The sequence below is a fragment of the Thamnophis elegans genome, chromosome 3 (genome assembly GCF_009769535.1).
Source record: "Thamnophis elegans isolate rThaEle1 chromosome 3, rThaEle1.pri, whole genome shotgun sequence".
Taxonomy (NCBI): Eukaryota; Metazoa; Chordata; class Lepidosauria; order Squamata; family Colubridae; genus Thamnophis; species Thamnophis elegans.
Window position 1 is genome coordinate 33,413,949 of NC_045543.1, and position 15,552 is coordinate 33,429,500.

At 37.5% G+C, this 15,552-nt stretch overlaps 2 protein-coding genes across 4 annotated transcripts; one reads left to right on the forward strand and one right to left on the reverse strand.

Annotated features, from left to right (window-relative positions):
* The first annotated feature begins 6 nt into the window (after positions 1-6).
* On the forward strand, positions 7-9,419 carry NUDT15 (nudix hydrolase 15). 3 transcript variants are annotated; one of them, XM_032213532.1, is made up of 5 exons: positions 7-94; positions 1,070-1,434; positions 4,143-4,339; positions 5,348-5,465; positions 9,133-9,419. In XM_032213532.1, the coding sequence occupies exons 2-5, from the start codon at positions 1,292-1,294 to the stop codon at positions 9,215-9,217; spliced, it is 543 nt and encodes a 180-aa protein (XP_032069423.1). In that variant the 5' UTR covers positions 7-94; positions 1,070-1,291; the 3' UTR covers positions 9,218-9,419. The 3 variants fall into 3 exon arrangements, with proteins under 3 accessions (XP_032069423.1, XP_032069422.1, XP_032069424.1); XM_032213531.1 differs by lacking the exon at positions 7-94 and having other exon boundaries at positions 105-1,434; XM_032213533.1 differs by lacking the exons at positions 7-94; positions 9,133-9,419 and having other exon boundaries at positions 105-1,434; positions 5,348-6,852.
* Positions 7,350-15,545, reverse strand: MED4 (mediator complex subunit 4). The gene is made up of 8 exons (XM_032213529.1): positions 15,457-15,545; positions 14,668-14,865; positions 13,446-13,512; positions 13,001-13,171; positions 12,232-12,289; positions 11,203-11,289; positions 10,455-10,586; positions 7,350-7,790 (listed from the first exon to the last, which is right to left on the reverse strand). The coding sequence occupies exons 2-8, from the start codon at positions 14,748-14,750 to the stop codon at positions 7,618-7,620; spliced, it is 771 nt and encodes a 256-aa protein (XP_032069420.1). The 5' UTR covers positions 14,751-14,865; positions 15,457-15,545; the 3' UTR covers positions 7,350-7,617.
* Positions 15,546-15,552: the final 7 nt, after the last annotated feature.

A 15,552-nucleotide genomic window follows, 5' to 3' on the forward strand; every position in this document is an offset into this window, starting at 1 on the left:
CCAGAGCTGCTGCGCAGGAAACCAAAAGCTCCAGCAGAGCGCGAGCCTTCTGCGGAAGTTTGCCCGAACCACAAACATGACCGCGACTGCTCAGGTTCGCCTTCATTCCGGTTGTATCTGAGATGCTAACTTAGAGCCCGGCGCTAGATTGTGGCTATCTGAAATTGGATGAATTCAACTGGTGTGAACTCGCTGGCTTAGGTCGGAAATTGCTCATAAAGCTCACTTGGTTCCGACCATACTCTATGACATGTAATCTTGAGCTACTACAGGAAATAAGGCAACCATGCATTACCTCATAAAATGTCTCCTAAATGCATTCACCTGAAATCTTTCATTTTACTCCCAGAGTCATACACAGGCGCATACCCCCCCCTCCAGGGTTTTAATACAGATATTTGCTTCTACTAAAGTGAGCCATGGTTCAAGGCAGTTTCTGCTATTACAGATGTGCTCATCTTTGGCTAAATAATTAACTGCCTGAATTGTAAATTAAAGACCAGCCAGTTAGCTTAACTCTTAGCAAAAAAAACCTGACGTATAATCTTTGTTTCCCTCTGCATATGTGTGTGGGGGGGTTCCTACCTGGACAAGTTCCCAGAGTTTTCTTGGCAAAGTTTTTCAAAAGCTGTTTGCTACTTCCTGCTTCCTAGGGTTGAGAGAAAGTGACTGCCCCAACCTAATCCAGCTCAAGGATTTCTGGTTTCTAGACTTGATGCTTTAATCGCTACCATAAACTAGCTCTGAGTCTAGTTTACCCTTCTATAATTCCTTGTGGCCTCCATCTACCTACTAATCAGGTTTGACCCTGCTTAATTTTTGCAAGAACAGCCAAGAGTGCTTCATTCAGGTTATCAGTTTGTGGCCTAGTGCACTGTGCAAATCCAGTAAATCATGATTAAGGTAACAAGGGGTGCATTGCAAAGCTAGAGCCAGTCTCTTCATTTTAAAGTGAAGTTTAGCGTTTTTACTCCTATTGGTATTATTTTGTGCTTGTTTACCCCGAACTGCATCCACCACCATTGTTTGATCAGTACATTTTTATAGTCTGCTTTCCTTTCCTTTCCAGTTGAGATTTTAAGACGGCTTCTGGCCTTTTAAAAAGTTCATTTTTTAATCGAGATAATAATTATCCTTCCTGAACATCTGTGCTACCAAATTGGCAATTACCACCGGCAATTGAGCCCTGAGAAGACTGCCAAAAAAAAAGCCTCTCCCACGCAGATTGGCTGCGCGACCGTCTGGCCGAGGAAGGCGGAGTCAAACCGAGCGTAACTCTGCCGGACCGGGAATGGAGAAGCCGCTGCGCCCAGGGGTCGGAGTTGGAGTGGTGATCACCAGCCTCAGGCACCCTGGTTGCATCCTAGTAGGCAAGCGGAGAAGTGTCGTCGGGAGCGGTTTCTTCCAGCTTCCCGGAGGACACTTAGAGTTTGGGTGAGCTGGAGGCTTTCCTCGTGACGCTGTCACGCGGCCCGTTCCTCTTGTGCACGTGGAGCTAGCAGAGGGGCTTTTTGGGGGGAGGGGGGCACTCGACTACTTTTAAGGTATTTGGACTCCAATTTCTGGAGTCCCACAGCCAACATTCCGGGAATTGGAAGTCCACACATTTTAAAGTTGCAGTCTTTGAAAAGCACCGGGATAAATAGTTGGGTGTCTTCTGAATGAATGCTCGGTTTTCATTTTTAAAAGTTGTAGGCTTCATACAGCCGGGGAAAGGAAGGAAGGAAAGGGGAATTAGTAAGTAAGGAGTCAATCATCATCCGTAACAGAATAACAGTTGGAAGGGACTTTGGAGGTCGTCTAGTCCAACCCCCTGCTCAAACTGGAAACAGTTTAAATTATATGGAGTATTATTGTTTTAAACTTTTATTGGTGGTAAAGCTTCTAGATTTTGGTTGTAAAACATCAAATGACAGTGGTAACAAATATAGTAGAGCAAAATTCGCTCTTTTTTGTAGCCCAAATCTGGAATTGCTGGTTAATAATTTTATTAAAATGGGGGATTATTGCAGCACAGAATTGAGGGGAAGAGAAGGCTTTGATCCGAATAATAGGATGTTAGAGCTTTTCTTGACTTTCTAGTGGCAGTAATAGTAACAGAATAACAGTTGAAAGGGACTTTGGAGGTCTTCTAGTTCAACCTCCTGCTCAAACAGATCTTACCATTCTGGACAAATGGCTGTCCAATTCCTTTTTAACCTCCAGGGATGGAGCATCCAAAACTTCAGAAGGCAAGCAATAATTGATCAATTATTCTCATTGAAAATTTCTCCATAGTGTTCTAGATTGGATTTCTGATAAATTTCCGTCCCTTACTTCTTGGTTGACCTTCTCCTCTCTGTGACAGCCCCTCAAATATTGGAAGACTACTATCAAGTCACCTCAGTCTTCTCTGCATTAGGCTAGACATACCCAGCTCCTGCAATCATTCATTGGCTTTCACCCTACATCCCCTTATCATCTTTGTTGCTTTGTTGCTCTCTTTCATCTTTTTTGTATTGTGGTAATCAAAACTGGATGGAGTATTCCATGTGTGATTTTGCTAATGTAGTATAAAGTGGTATCATCACTTCATGTGAACTTGATACTATCCTTTGGTTGATGCAGCTTAGGACTGTATTGGCTTTATTGCAGCACCCTGCTGACTCATACTTGAGTGCAGGGGTGGGTTCCTACTGGCATTGGTACCGCTTCACGTGCACATCTGCTTTCAGTTCTGCTTTCTTCACTACTGTCACCTTACCATCTTCTAACGGACTGATTGATTCCTTGACTTTTTTCTTGATTTTTTACATATTGAAATAAATTTTATTATTTTTAACATTTGTTGCAAGTCTTGTTTCTTACTTCTGCCTTAGCTTTCCTGATGTCATCTGCAGATTCACACTATAATGGGCGTACAGAAGCACACCATTGTGCTACCATCCCTGTCCTACAGTTCCCATTTATTCGTCCCTGTTTCATTCATACTCATGTTTATTCTTATACCTATTATCTTGTAAACGGTTGTCAAATTAAATAAATAAAAATAAATATGCTGGTATTTTGTTTTAGTGGTGTATCAGTCCTTCCACTTTTTATTGTTGTTTTTGTCTTTCAGTTTATCAGAGTTTTTTTTTTAATGCAACCATGCTGGTTTTGTCTGGGGTTGAGATATGTTTTAATGCCTTTTCAGAAAGCCAGGAAAGTGGGAGCCTGCCTCACCTCTGGGGTGGGGGGAATACTCCTCATGAATATTTCAACAGAAGAGGAGGTTCTCTTCCCTGACCTTGCCAGTAGGAGTTTCTTTAACTGACAGAGTCTGCAACATACCTTCCCTTACCTGACCATGTGAGACGGGCTGATGTAATAGGAAAAAGTGTTTCCATAAGAAGCCTGGCCCCATGCCATGTAGGGCTTTATGGGTCACAATCAACACCTTGAATTGGACCTGGAAGCAAATTGGCACCCAATGCAGCTTCTGAAGCAGAGGTGTTACATGCACCCTTTGGACACCTAAAATTTGCCCATGCAACTGCATTTTGTACCACCTGTATCCTCCAGATACTTTTCAAGGATATCCCTATGTTGTGCATGTTGCAATAGTCCATATTTGAGTTAAACAGGGCATAAATGAGAATGCAGAGAACTTCCATATACAGGAAAGGACATAACTGCCACACAGATTGAAGCTGAGCAAAGATATCCCTAGGCACCTGCTCTGACCACCTGACCACCAGGTTATGTGGGCAAGGCAAAGTTGAAAAAGTCCAGAATATAAAGGGGTATACCACAGCCACTCCATGTTATAAGGTTATAAAAGTACAATAAATAAGAAAAACTATCTGAAGCTACTGAAACACCAAATATTTTCCATTAGCTCAACATGCAAAAAAGCTTTACGCCAGTAAACAAATATTAAAATTATGCTACATCACAGAAAATGAATTAATGAAAATAAAGCGCTATCACTTCTTTATAAGCAAATCAATTTCTTTGGAAATAAGGGCAAACAAAAGCTGACAAAAATATTCAGGAATCTTGTTCAGAGTAGATGCCTGCTAGTTGTCATATAAACTGGATTCTTGTGATGTTTCAAACCGATAGAACCATTCTTGCTTTCTGACTAACTCATATTTCCTTCACTTTTCCTCTCTGTGCAGTGAAAGTTTGGTAGAATGTGCAGAGAGAGAAACTTTAGAAGAAACTGCTTTGCATCTAACAAATGTGCAGTTTGCTTCAGTTGTAAATGCTGCCAGTTTAAAGGACAATTACCATTATGTCACCATCCTAATGAAAGGAGGCGTTGATATGAATCATGAATCTGAACCAAAGAATCTGGAACCTGATAAAAATGAAAGTAAGTTTTAAAAAAACTCTGTATCCATGTTGTCTGCATATATGTATAATGTAAGAATGGTTTTCTGCTTTTTTTGTTTGAACATTTGTGTGTGTATAAAAGTGCAAATCATATCCCTTTGTTGATTTTGTGTCTAGGTAAGGGTTGGGCTGCAAGCTTCTCTAATTTATCTTTTTAAATTAAATAAATTGAATTGAATTGATTTCTAGGGTACTGAAAATGAGTTCCAGCATTATCTTTTGAGTTGTCTACTCAATATTTGTCTTTAAACTTCCTGTAACAAAATATGTCAAGTTGTAAGACTGCAAAATAATTAGGCAGGTTGCAACTCTGATTTTATACTAAAATGTAATAATAAAACAGGACTGCTTGAACCTAGTTTTATGCAAAACAGTTTGCTTCCCTCTGCTTTTGAAGGTATCTTGGTAACAATGGTATGGGAAACAAAATGCTGGATTAAGACCCGTGACCTAATCCTTCAGCACTACTATATTATACAGGGTTGGGCTTGTGTTTATGTGTGTTATTGAAGCAAGAATTAACCATTCAAAGAGTTTGAGATCAGGGCATACATTACATCATTTTTGCTGGGATAGATTTGATGATTGTTAGAGATTGGCACTTACATTTGATGTCACCTGCATGCAATAGGTCTTCTCTAACTCTTGAGGGGTACCTACATTTTAGATGTATGAAAGTTTTTTTCTTTGTAATGTTTTTAATTTTTATGCTTTTAATTCTTTTTTTAAAATTGAACATTATATGCACCACTTGCAGCTGTCACAGCCATATGTAGCATTGTAAAATGATGTGTTTTGTGTTTCTGGGTTAAAAAAATCTATGTCTGTATCACAACAGTCTGGGAATTTTAGGCATTTACTATTTTCCAATGAATTTCTTTCTCTCTATAAACTCTCATTTCCCAATCTGATGCTACATCATCCTAGCAATCATTGACAGATTAATGTACTTCTTATGCTGAAACACTTGTTCTTTTTCTTTTTGTAGATTGGAAATGGGTAAAATGGGATGATTTTCCACCAGCGGATAAACTCTTCTGGCCTCTACGCTGCTTAAGAGAACAAAATTATAATCCTTTCAAAGAAGAATTAAATCACCTGATTGGGTACACTGGAAATCTATAAAAGTTATATTTTGACACACAACTTCACATATTTTTTCTTTACAATGTATTTTAATACAGTGATGTATCCTAGTATACAGGGCTTAATGCATGCTTGTGATACTTATGGTTTTGTTATTGGTCAAAGCAGCTGCAATAATGCATCCTATATTTTATGTTACTTTGCTCTGTAAGAAAAGATAAAAATGTTTATAGTTGCTCCCATAATTGATATGATCCAATTAATCACAAATGGTCCATATTTTAAACTCTTCCCATTCTAATCCATTTGCTCTCTGACTTAGGAGAACCACCAATGGAAAGAAGAAAAATTACTACCAGTAGTGTGCAAGCTTTTTTTATCAAGAAAACCTGTGAAACTTTTCCAATGGGAAAAAACTATAACAGGTTTTTATGCAACTATATAACCCACATTGTTTTTAGTTTTTCACTAGTTATTTTTGCATGATACGCTGAACCAAAATTTGTTCAGCCACATTATTTCAATGTATTGTATAAACTTTGCCTCTATGGTTAACTGAGTAAACCAGGAACTATGAAAATCCATTTCATTTCCTTTAATTTTTTAGAAAAATTCTTTTTAAACAAAAAGCCTTTAATTTGAAAGAAAAAAGAGAAGTTAGCATAGGCCAGATCCAAGAGGAAAGTGTTGGGTGACTGCAGTATTTTAGCAAGGAATCCCAGCAGATAAGATAAAACAGCAGAGTGAAAAAAACCATCCTGACTATCTGGAACAGTCAGGAATATGTGCCCAAATATAACAAGTGAAATCTTAATTCAAACAGGCAGGCTGAGTTCACAGAGTATATCAATGTAATTTTGGCTTAATATAGCGAACCAACCAATTCTGATTTAATCGGTAAATGAGATTTTAAGAAAAACATTTCCAAGATGTTTAAATCCATTCATATTACTTAGGTTTTCTTAAAATTTACCTCTTCCTCTAGTTCATTGGGAAGGCCAAGTCCCCACTGCTCCTACTGAAAAGCCAGCCCTTTCTTCATCATACTCTTTCTCTCCATGGCTGTCCTTACCTTCTATCACTGATGTTTTCTTTTGCCCTCCCTGGCTTCTGATGATCTGACACCATTTCTCTCTCCCCTTGACTCCCCCCCCCCTTGCCTTCCCCTTCACCATCATCTTGAAATCATTGTCTCTGTCCTCCAAATTTGAGAACCAAAGCTACCTCCTGTACACACACTGTTTGCCAAACTTAGGGCATGTTTAATGGGCCTAGATTACTGTTAAAAATTCAGGTTGTCTGCACTTTAACAGTCACCATTGGGACCAGCAAATCCATGATTCAGAAAGCCATTACATGACCTTATGGCCTCACCTTCACATTCATTAAACAAGATATGGTGTAACCACAATACATTCAGTATTTTTAGTTAAAACTTAATATTTTATATGTAAAAGCTTTTATTCACTACTTATACAACCTGATTGTTAATGAATCCTATTAGCAAAATTCATACAAAACTATTTTATATTTTCATCCTCTGTGTGCATTGGGCTACAATTCCCTTGACAAAAAGCCTAGGAAGTGGAAGTGCTGGTAAAGTATTACAAACTAATGCACATGCAAAGTAGCAGGCTGGGAAAGTCTCATTAAATAATATTTTCCGATTTTATGCAATCAGAAAGATTATTCGATCTAAAGATCTGTTAGCAGAATTTTACTCATAGAATACTTCTTTAATAGAGTTGAAGAATGGAATTTTCTCCCACATCTCTGCTGCTTGAAGGTCTATTTTGAAAGACTAGAAGACTTACTATAAAAACATTAAGAAATTGGTGACAATTGTTCCTTAAAATTCTTTGCTGTTCATAGAAGTGTTATTCTACTCACAAGAAACAGCTAACTTGCAATTTCATAGATATTTATTTAGTGCAAAAACATTTTTATGAGTAAACACATACCAAAATAAATTATGTCAGAGCATAACGTATTTCCAGTGGCTACCATCACCCTATTTCAACAATTATCTGAAATTCTGGGACAAAGTCATATTCATCAAATACAAGAGAATGATTTTCATGAATTTTTAAGTTTCCTCCTTGGTACCTCATCCTCCATCTGGAATGCAGAATGTGTATTCGCTGGTATGATCAAGTGATTCAGATGCAGGCCCTAATCGGAGTCACTACTGCTACTTGAGGAATCTGTTGACATAACCTCTACATCATCCTCATTCTCCTTATTATGTCCAGGAGGTTCTAACATAAAGTCATTGCTGTGATTAGGAGGAAGCATGTTCATTGATATGTCACTTGATTGCCAGGGATATTGTGGTGCAAGTACATCTGAAGAAAAAAGAAATATACAATTACTCCATGCTCTTATTTTTTAATAATATATTAAAATGACATGGAAGAACTTTCTGACAACCAGAAATTTACAGTATAAAATTGCACATCAATTTTACAAACATCAAAGTAAACTAGCCATATATTTGTAATTCCCACTGATTTCAGAAGAACATTCTCTTTTTCCCATTAAACCCTCTGATGCTAAGAATACCTTGACAGGTAGTCCTCAACTTATAACCATTCAAAGTTATAACAGCACAAAACTGATTTATGACAGGTTTTCACATGACCATTGCAGCATCCCCATGGTCATGTGATCAAAGCCAGCATGGTCATACTCCACTGAGTATCAAGAATGCAGCTGTAGAGGTTGTCAACAGTATTAAGTATCTGCGGGTGCAGATAACTAACAGTCTGAACTGGTCTTTCCACATGTCATTCTGAGGTTTTGAAGTATTTTTGGCAGGACTACCAGATTCTGTAACAGCTTTGTTCCCTATGCCATCCATCTGATAAAACTCGCAATATTTATTTTTCTCGCTATGTACATGTATATATCCGAACTAGACTGTTGTTTCTCCATGTCATTTATAGGTATAATTCTGTATTTATTTTGTATTCTATTATGTAATGTATATTGGAGATTTTGACTTTGAGAGCTGTATACAGCAAAATTTCATTTTTATGTCTGCTGATTAGTGTACATTCAAAGTGAGAATAAGGTTAGTCTAAGTCTAAAATTCAGACTCTTGGCAATTGACTCATATTTTTGATTATTACAGTGTCCTGGAGTTGTGTGATCACCTTATGCGACCTGATAAAGTCAATGGGAAAGCTAGATTCACTTAACAACTGCAGTGATTCACTTAATGGTGGCAAGAAAGGTGGTAACATGGAGTAAAACACACAACTCTCATTTAGCAATAGAAATTTTGGACTCAACTGGGCTTGTAAATTGAAGATTACCCATAATTTGTTAATCTAAAAAAATGATATCAGATTCCTGATTTCAAACCACACTACACATGCTTAATAGATAAAAATAATTGAACCAATATTCCTGTTAAATTTTTTGACAATTTTTCATTGGGACGCAACTGTTTACTGTATAATTTCTCCCTTTGCAAACTGAATGGATGCTTACTGTGGACAGCAAATGGATAATATTAAATAACTGGGCAAATACTGTCCTCCGTATAAATCAAATAACCTTCTCCAGGCACCAAAACTCAATTTCCAAGAGTAAAACAAATTTACCCCATAATAAATGCAACTGATATGTATTCCCCATGTGCAAGGAAGTATAAACCATTGACCATAATTTTATTTTCTGCAGGGCAGCTCATAAAGCTTCCCAACAAGCATATCAACAGCCACAATGGGTTCTTCTGCAGCATATGTGTTATCCTCTACTACCTTGAGCCAAGATAGCATACCGAATGTCAAGGTGCAGGTAATGGTGAAATGATTTGCTGATGTTAAAGGATGTAGATACTTTGAGGGAATATTAGTGATTCTGCAAGAAGTCATTGGCATTTGCAAGCAATGTGCTGCCAACCTGAGTTTTAGAAGAACTTAAAGCTCTCACAATGAACAAGACAGCAAATAAAAGCAGGTATTTTTATGCTATCTCCCATTTATTTTAATTGGTCAATAAGCTAATTTGCTTTTCTCTCTCACTTCTATCAACCCGAGAAATTTCTGGTTTAGCATGTACCTCTTTTTTCTACTATTTTTCAAGACACCTATCCACCCTTTTATTTTTGTCTAATTTATTTCTTAGGCTATTACTACCAGAATCTTGTCTTCTTTAGAAATTCAACTCTTCTCACCATTAGTAAAATTGTATTTTTTCCATTTAAAAAAATCACAGGATTAAATTCTTCACTCAGAAGTCTTCTTTCCTCTAAAATTAGCAATTTATACAATTTCACCAGAAAATCATCTTACAGAAAAAGAAGGCAACCTTATTCCCTCCCTAGATTTCAACTTCAGTGGTAAGGTGATGCTGATATTTCCCCCCCCCCCCAAAAAAAACCAGAGCCCTGGTGGTACAATGTTAGAACACAGTATTGCAGACAAATTCTGCCCACAGCCTGTAGTTTGGTCCTGATCAACCTGGAGGTTGACTCGATCTTCCATCCTTCCGAGGTTGGTAAAATGAGGACCCAGATAGTTGGGGGCAATATGCTGACATTGTAAACCATCCAGAGAATGCTGTAAAGAACTATGGGGCAGTATATAATGCTGCTAAGTGCTAAAATAGCTGAAGTCACTTGTTTTTCCATTACAGACCAGCTTTGATTTAAAAGTTAGAAATAATCTCCTGATAAAATTCTAAATCTTTTTAAAACAATTCTTTTACTCAAGCTTGTGCGAATACTGTACACACATTTCACTACAGTGGTAAGTAAATGCTTTTAATATTTTCATTTTTAATCTCTGAATATATTTCAATCTTTATTTTAAATAAATTCTTAGTTTATTTCAAGGGACTTTTCTTTATTTTCTTAATTTCATTAACTTCTGAGATTTACAACATTTGTCATGCCTAAGGTTCCACGCTGCATATCCATATGTATATATGCATTTTATATACATAAAGTGTGCATATGAACACACTTGACAACAGACTCATTTCTCTTAAATTTCTATTACCTGGCAATCTGCCGGCTGCAAGTGCATCTCCTGGTAAGTGTCCATTAACTCCATTTGCTGAAGGATTGTTCATCTGACCCAAAAGACCACTCCTCATCTCCAAATCAGTTGGATATGGTCTTCGAGGATCCCCTTAAAAATAATGATTTTGTTTGCAATTCTGAATAAGCAAATATAAGTGAAATATATAATAGTGATTTTCTTTAATGATCAGTTTTACTATTGCTTTCATTTACCTATTACTTTGTTTTAACCTTCTGTAAACCTCCTGAAATCATTCATGAATGGCCAGCTTTTAAAATAGCATGAATGAACAAATAATTTATTTTCCCTGTCATACTCTTCATAAAAAAAATCTTAGATAAGTTAACAGTTGCTCACTTGGTAGCACAAAGCATGCATGCATTCAGTAGTCAAAAATTCAGAGTCAAAGGAAAAAGATTCAGCACTCAAAGGTAACTCCTTAAAGCAGCTGCACATTTTCTAAGGCTGCCTCTAAAACTATAGCTTAATTCTAGAAGACAGTTTCAAGGAATTGCATGTTACATTCATATACATGTGCTCCAAAGCTTATTTCACTTTAATAATACAAAGCACTACATAAATCTCCCGTGTTAGAAAATATGTATTTTGCATTACCTGTCAACAAATTTATCAAGTAGTAGTATATATAAACATATTTGTTTATATATGTGAATACCTATTGTCAGTAAAAATAAAATGATATATAGACATATTTATCATTTACCTGGCACCCAAGTTAGAGGAGCACAAACAGCATTGCTGGCACTAATTCTATGAGCATATTTAATTATTTCTTCAGACGAAATAGCACCTGTAAGAAATGTAGATACAATGAATGCATGCAGCTATCCATTCTGTAACATAAAATTCACTATTAATCCTTTCAAGTAAAAAAATGTTGAAGCACTAAGATTATAAAATGATCATTTCCTTTTGTTTTCCCGAGCCCTTTCTTTCTTTTTGGGCAGCTCTATGTGCATTTCAACCTCTCTTCTATAATGGAAATTTATCTTGTAAGGTGCTACATTTTCGTATGGTATGATGGTTCTCATGAGAAACACTTTAAAATACCCAAATGAAAATGATTCCTCTTCAAATTAAATTCTTGTGCAAAAATGATGCAATAAAAGCCAAACATTCAGAACATTCCTCCCTGCTGATTCATGAATATACTACAGACAACAGAGACATTCCAGTAGTTTTACTTTCTGTTCTGCTCTATAATTCTACATAAATTACAATTCCCTGTTGCTCTAATGTAAACAATGCTGGGAGTTGCAATTTCCGAATCTCCAGAAAGCCATTGTTTCCCCTTCTCATAATTTTATCTAGCATCCTGTGAAGCACCAAAAACTGTCCTTACAAAGCTAGAGAAATTAAACCAGGAATATGTGTGTTGTTCAATTGCTCTGTTTAGTTTCACCTCAATCCTCTTCTAAATAATTGATCCAGCAGGAAGCTATTGATGAACTCAAAGATCTCATAGAAGATTGCAAGATTTTATTTAATTTGTTTTGGTCACAGCTTTATCAAGGTGCAAATGACCGAAAATGCCTTTAGGTGAACAAGAATAAATGATACACTGAATTGTCTTGTTTTTTAAATGTACCATGAATTTTGAAAAATATATAGGGTAATTATTGATGAAAATAAATGATGATTGAAACAAATGTTTATAAATTTCATGTGACATGCAATGTTCAACTTATGGTTGCAGTAACAGACTTAAAAAGAAATAATTAAAAACACTTACCTTTTCTTGCCTTTTCTATTGATTTCAGTTTTTCTTTTGCTTGATAAACAGCTGTAGCCTATATGTAAAATACTATGTATTGTTATAGCAATAGCAATAGCACTTAGACTGATATACTGCTTCATAGTGCTTTTACAGCCCTCTCTAAGTGGTTTACAGAGTCAGCCTATTGCTACCAACAATCTGGGTCCTCATTTTACCGACCTCGGAAGGATGGAAGGCTAAGTCAAAACTTGAGATTTGAACTGCCGAACTGCAATCAGCTGCAATGGACTATTAATTAAATGAGAACTGGCTGGCTTCATATAAAATGCTAAAGAAAAAACTAAATTGATTGATTTTTCTACAGCATGCTAGCCAAAATATGGTTTTGGTCTAAAGAATTGTACACTTCAACCTCTTCCTTTATTACAGTTCCACATACTGTATAAATTTAGACAATTTGATAACCAGGGGTCTCAGGCTTGAGGAGCTATCTTTTTTTAGTAACATGCTGTAGGATTCATCTAAAATATTCACATGGTTACCAGCTAGCGCATCCAAATTTCAAGAAAAAAACCTGCAGACTAGCACAGAGAAAGAAAACAGATTTCAAGAAAGTATAGACAACTTTGGCTTGCAGTAACATAGCAACCAAAGGAAAGTATTAAAGATATTAAAAATAAACTAGCCTATTACTAGAACATTTAATACTAATAAACTATACCAACTTTCTGTATGCATGATTTAATAGGCACAAACATCAAAAGATATCGAGCACTTCACTCACCAGAATATGCTCTGCTTCTTTCAGTTGTTTTTGAAGCTGCTGAATATCATTGTCTCTTTTCTCTACAACTTTTTCCAATACCTGCATTTCATGGTGGATTTTCCCTTGATCAAGAGCTAGTTTCATCAATTCTTGGAACTCTTTATCCCGATGAATTAACAATTCCAGGATCTGTGCAATAAATAATTATATAACAGGAAAATGTAACTCTTTGTCAATTTCAGGATTTCCAATAAAATCAAATATTGTTGTAGCTATCTCTATTTTCTAATAGCTGTAGTTATAGATCTCAGAGCCTGGATGAAAAAAAGCATAAATTTATTTATGTAATAGCATAAATAAAAGTAGAAAACAGACATACTACTTTACTTTTCAGGCTGGTCAACCTGTAGTTAATTAACACAATATTTTTTCTATAGTTTTATAAGATTTTTAAATTCTTTACCTGGCTCTCTTCCCCAGGTTGTGCTAGCTTCTGATTTCTTGAAATTGCCAAAACTTCAATCAGTTCTCTAAAGCAAAACAATATAAGTTGTGGGCAAAAAGGAGAGTTTTAGTGTATTACCCATTCCTCCAAAGCAAATAAATTAAGTCTTCCTTTCATATTAAATGCCATTCCCCTGTTGTTTCAGCTAATCAGGGTAAATCCAGTTAGATTTGATATTTGACAGAATTAATTGTTATAAAAATGATAAATAAATGCAGTTAGTAAACAAATTAAAAGAATTTAGGTGGTCTTATAGTAAAAATATAACAAATGTGGATAGGGATTTTAGTTTATTTATATATATATATATAGTGAAATTGAGCTAGAAAGGGCATGGTGTTTAAAGTGGACATCCTGTCTGTGATGGCACCAGTTGGGCCATTGTAGGTAATTTTTTTTCTAATTATCAATTGCTAGTGACTGGATCGTCATGTGAAGTCGCATTTGCAACGTAAAGGAATTTTTTAAAATTCTGCTCAGAGGTGCATCAAAATAAATCTACATTCAATTCAGAAAAGTAAGTTTTGCACCCCACAGACCTGAGCATGTAAAATGTTTGAAGAACAATTTTCACACAAAAGCCAGATTCAAAAAAAGAACAAGAGTTATATCCTGTCTCACATATCTTGAGCACACTTTCAAGTTTGTTCCTGCAAGTCTGCCAGCCCTCCACAACCGTTTTGCAGGGAAATAGAAAAGTCCACTTTATGGTTAACCACTAGCCAGTTTGGGCTATTGGCAAATGCACCAGGTTAGAAAGCAAGTGAGTTGAAGTCATGCCTTAGCCATGAAAGTCAACTGGGAGACTTTAGGCAAGTCATTCTCCCTTGTCAGCCCAATCCACATCATAGGGTTGTCGTCGGGAGAAAAAATAGGAGGAGGAAGGTGTGTTCGCCACTTTGAGTTATTTGTAAAAGTAATAAAGGCGAGATATAAATAAATAGTTCCTTCTCAATGAACCTAGAAATCAATATTTTGAAACTGGGTACTTATTAGCCGTCCAATAACGTTGTATTCACGTCAAGACGCCCAAAGTCCCGCTTTTTAAACCATCCCTTTGGCCGAGGATAGGAGCCCTGAACACAAGAAGAGGAATTCCCGTTTAGGCTCTTCCACAGCCAGCGCCAAGTTCCGCGGCGGAGCCGGAGAGATCCACGACGCGACGTCCAGCAGCGCCTACCTGGCCAGCAACTCCAGATCGTCCAAGGCAGCCAGCAGCTTCTCCCTGGTGCTGCTCTGCTCCCCGCTCGCTCCAGCCGCCATCCCGCAGCCTCTGCTGGCCGGAAGGGGAAGCCGCGGCAAAGATCGGAGGAAAGTACTGCAGCCGGGCAGCAGCCAGCAAGCTGAGAGCGGCCCCTGGTGACCTCGGCGTCAAGGCCTGCGCAGGGAAAAGGGAGAAGGAAATTCACGCGGCTTTAACCCCCCCGTTCTGTTCCGGAGCCTCGCATTATATTCAATAAGACCGCTTTCTTCCCTTCCCAGGGCTCCTCCTGGGAAACACAACCCCGTTTTAAAGGGGGTGGCCGGCCCATGGCGTCTGCATTTAACCTCTTGCACCTCTTCATAAGTTTCGGCGAATGGGATACCATTAGTTGGAGGGCATAAATAAAATTAAAACTCTTTGGATAAAAGGCAGGGCAAAGGAAGTTTTCTTTGCAGCTATTGTTACGTTGGGAAAGGTGAAACGAAAAACGACATCAGCGGGAAATGATTATAGGATTCGGTTATAAAATCGGTTATAGAGCCGATGGCTGTCACCGCGACTCCAAAGGCCAGGGTAGGGATAGATCGTTATGGAGAAAACCTGTCTGCGGTCACTAGGAATTAGAAATAACTCGGTACTACGTAATCAAATCCCTAAAATACTTCGAAGGAGGGGCGGAGCAATCGGGGCATCAAAGCACCAACTTGAGCGCTTTCAGGGTAACGCGGCCCCGAAATAAAGCCCAAAGGGTTCAAAACGTCTTACGCGGCGCCAAGCAGGACCACTGTGTCTCCGCCAGTGGCTTCCGCTTCCTCCCTAGAGCAGGAAGAAGAATAAACGCACCAAGAGGACCCGGCTGCC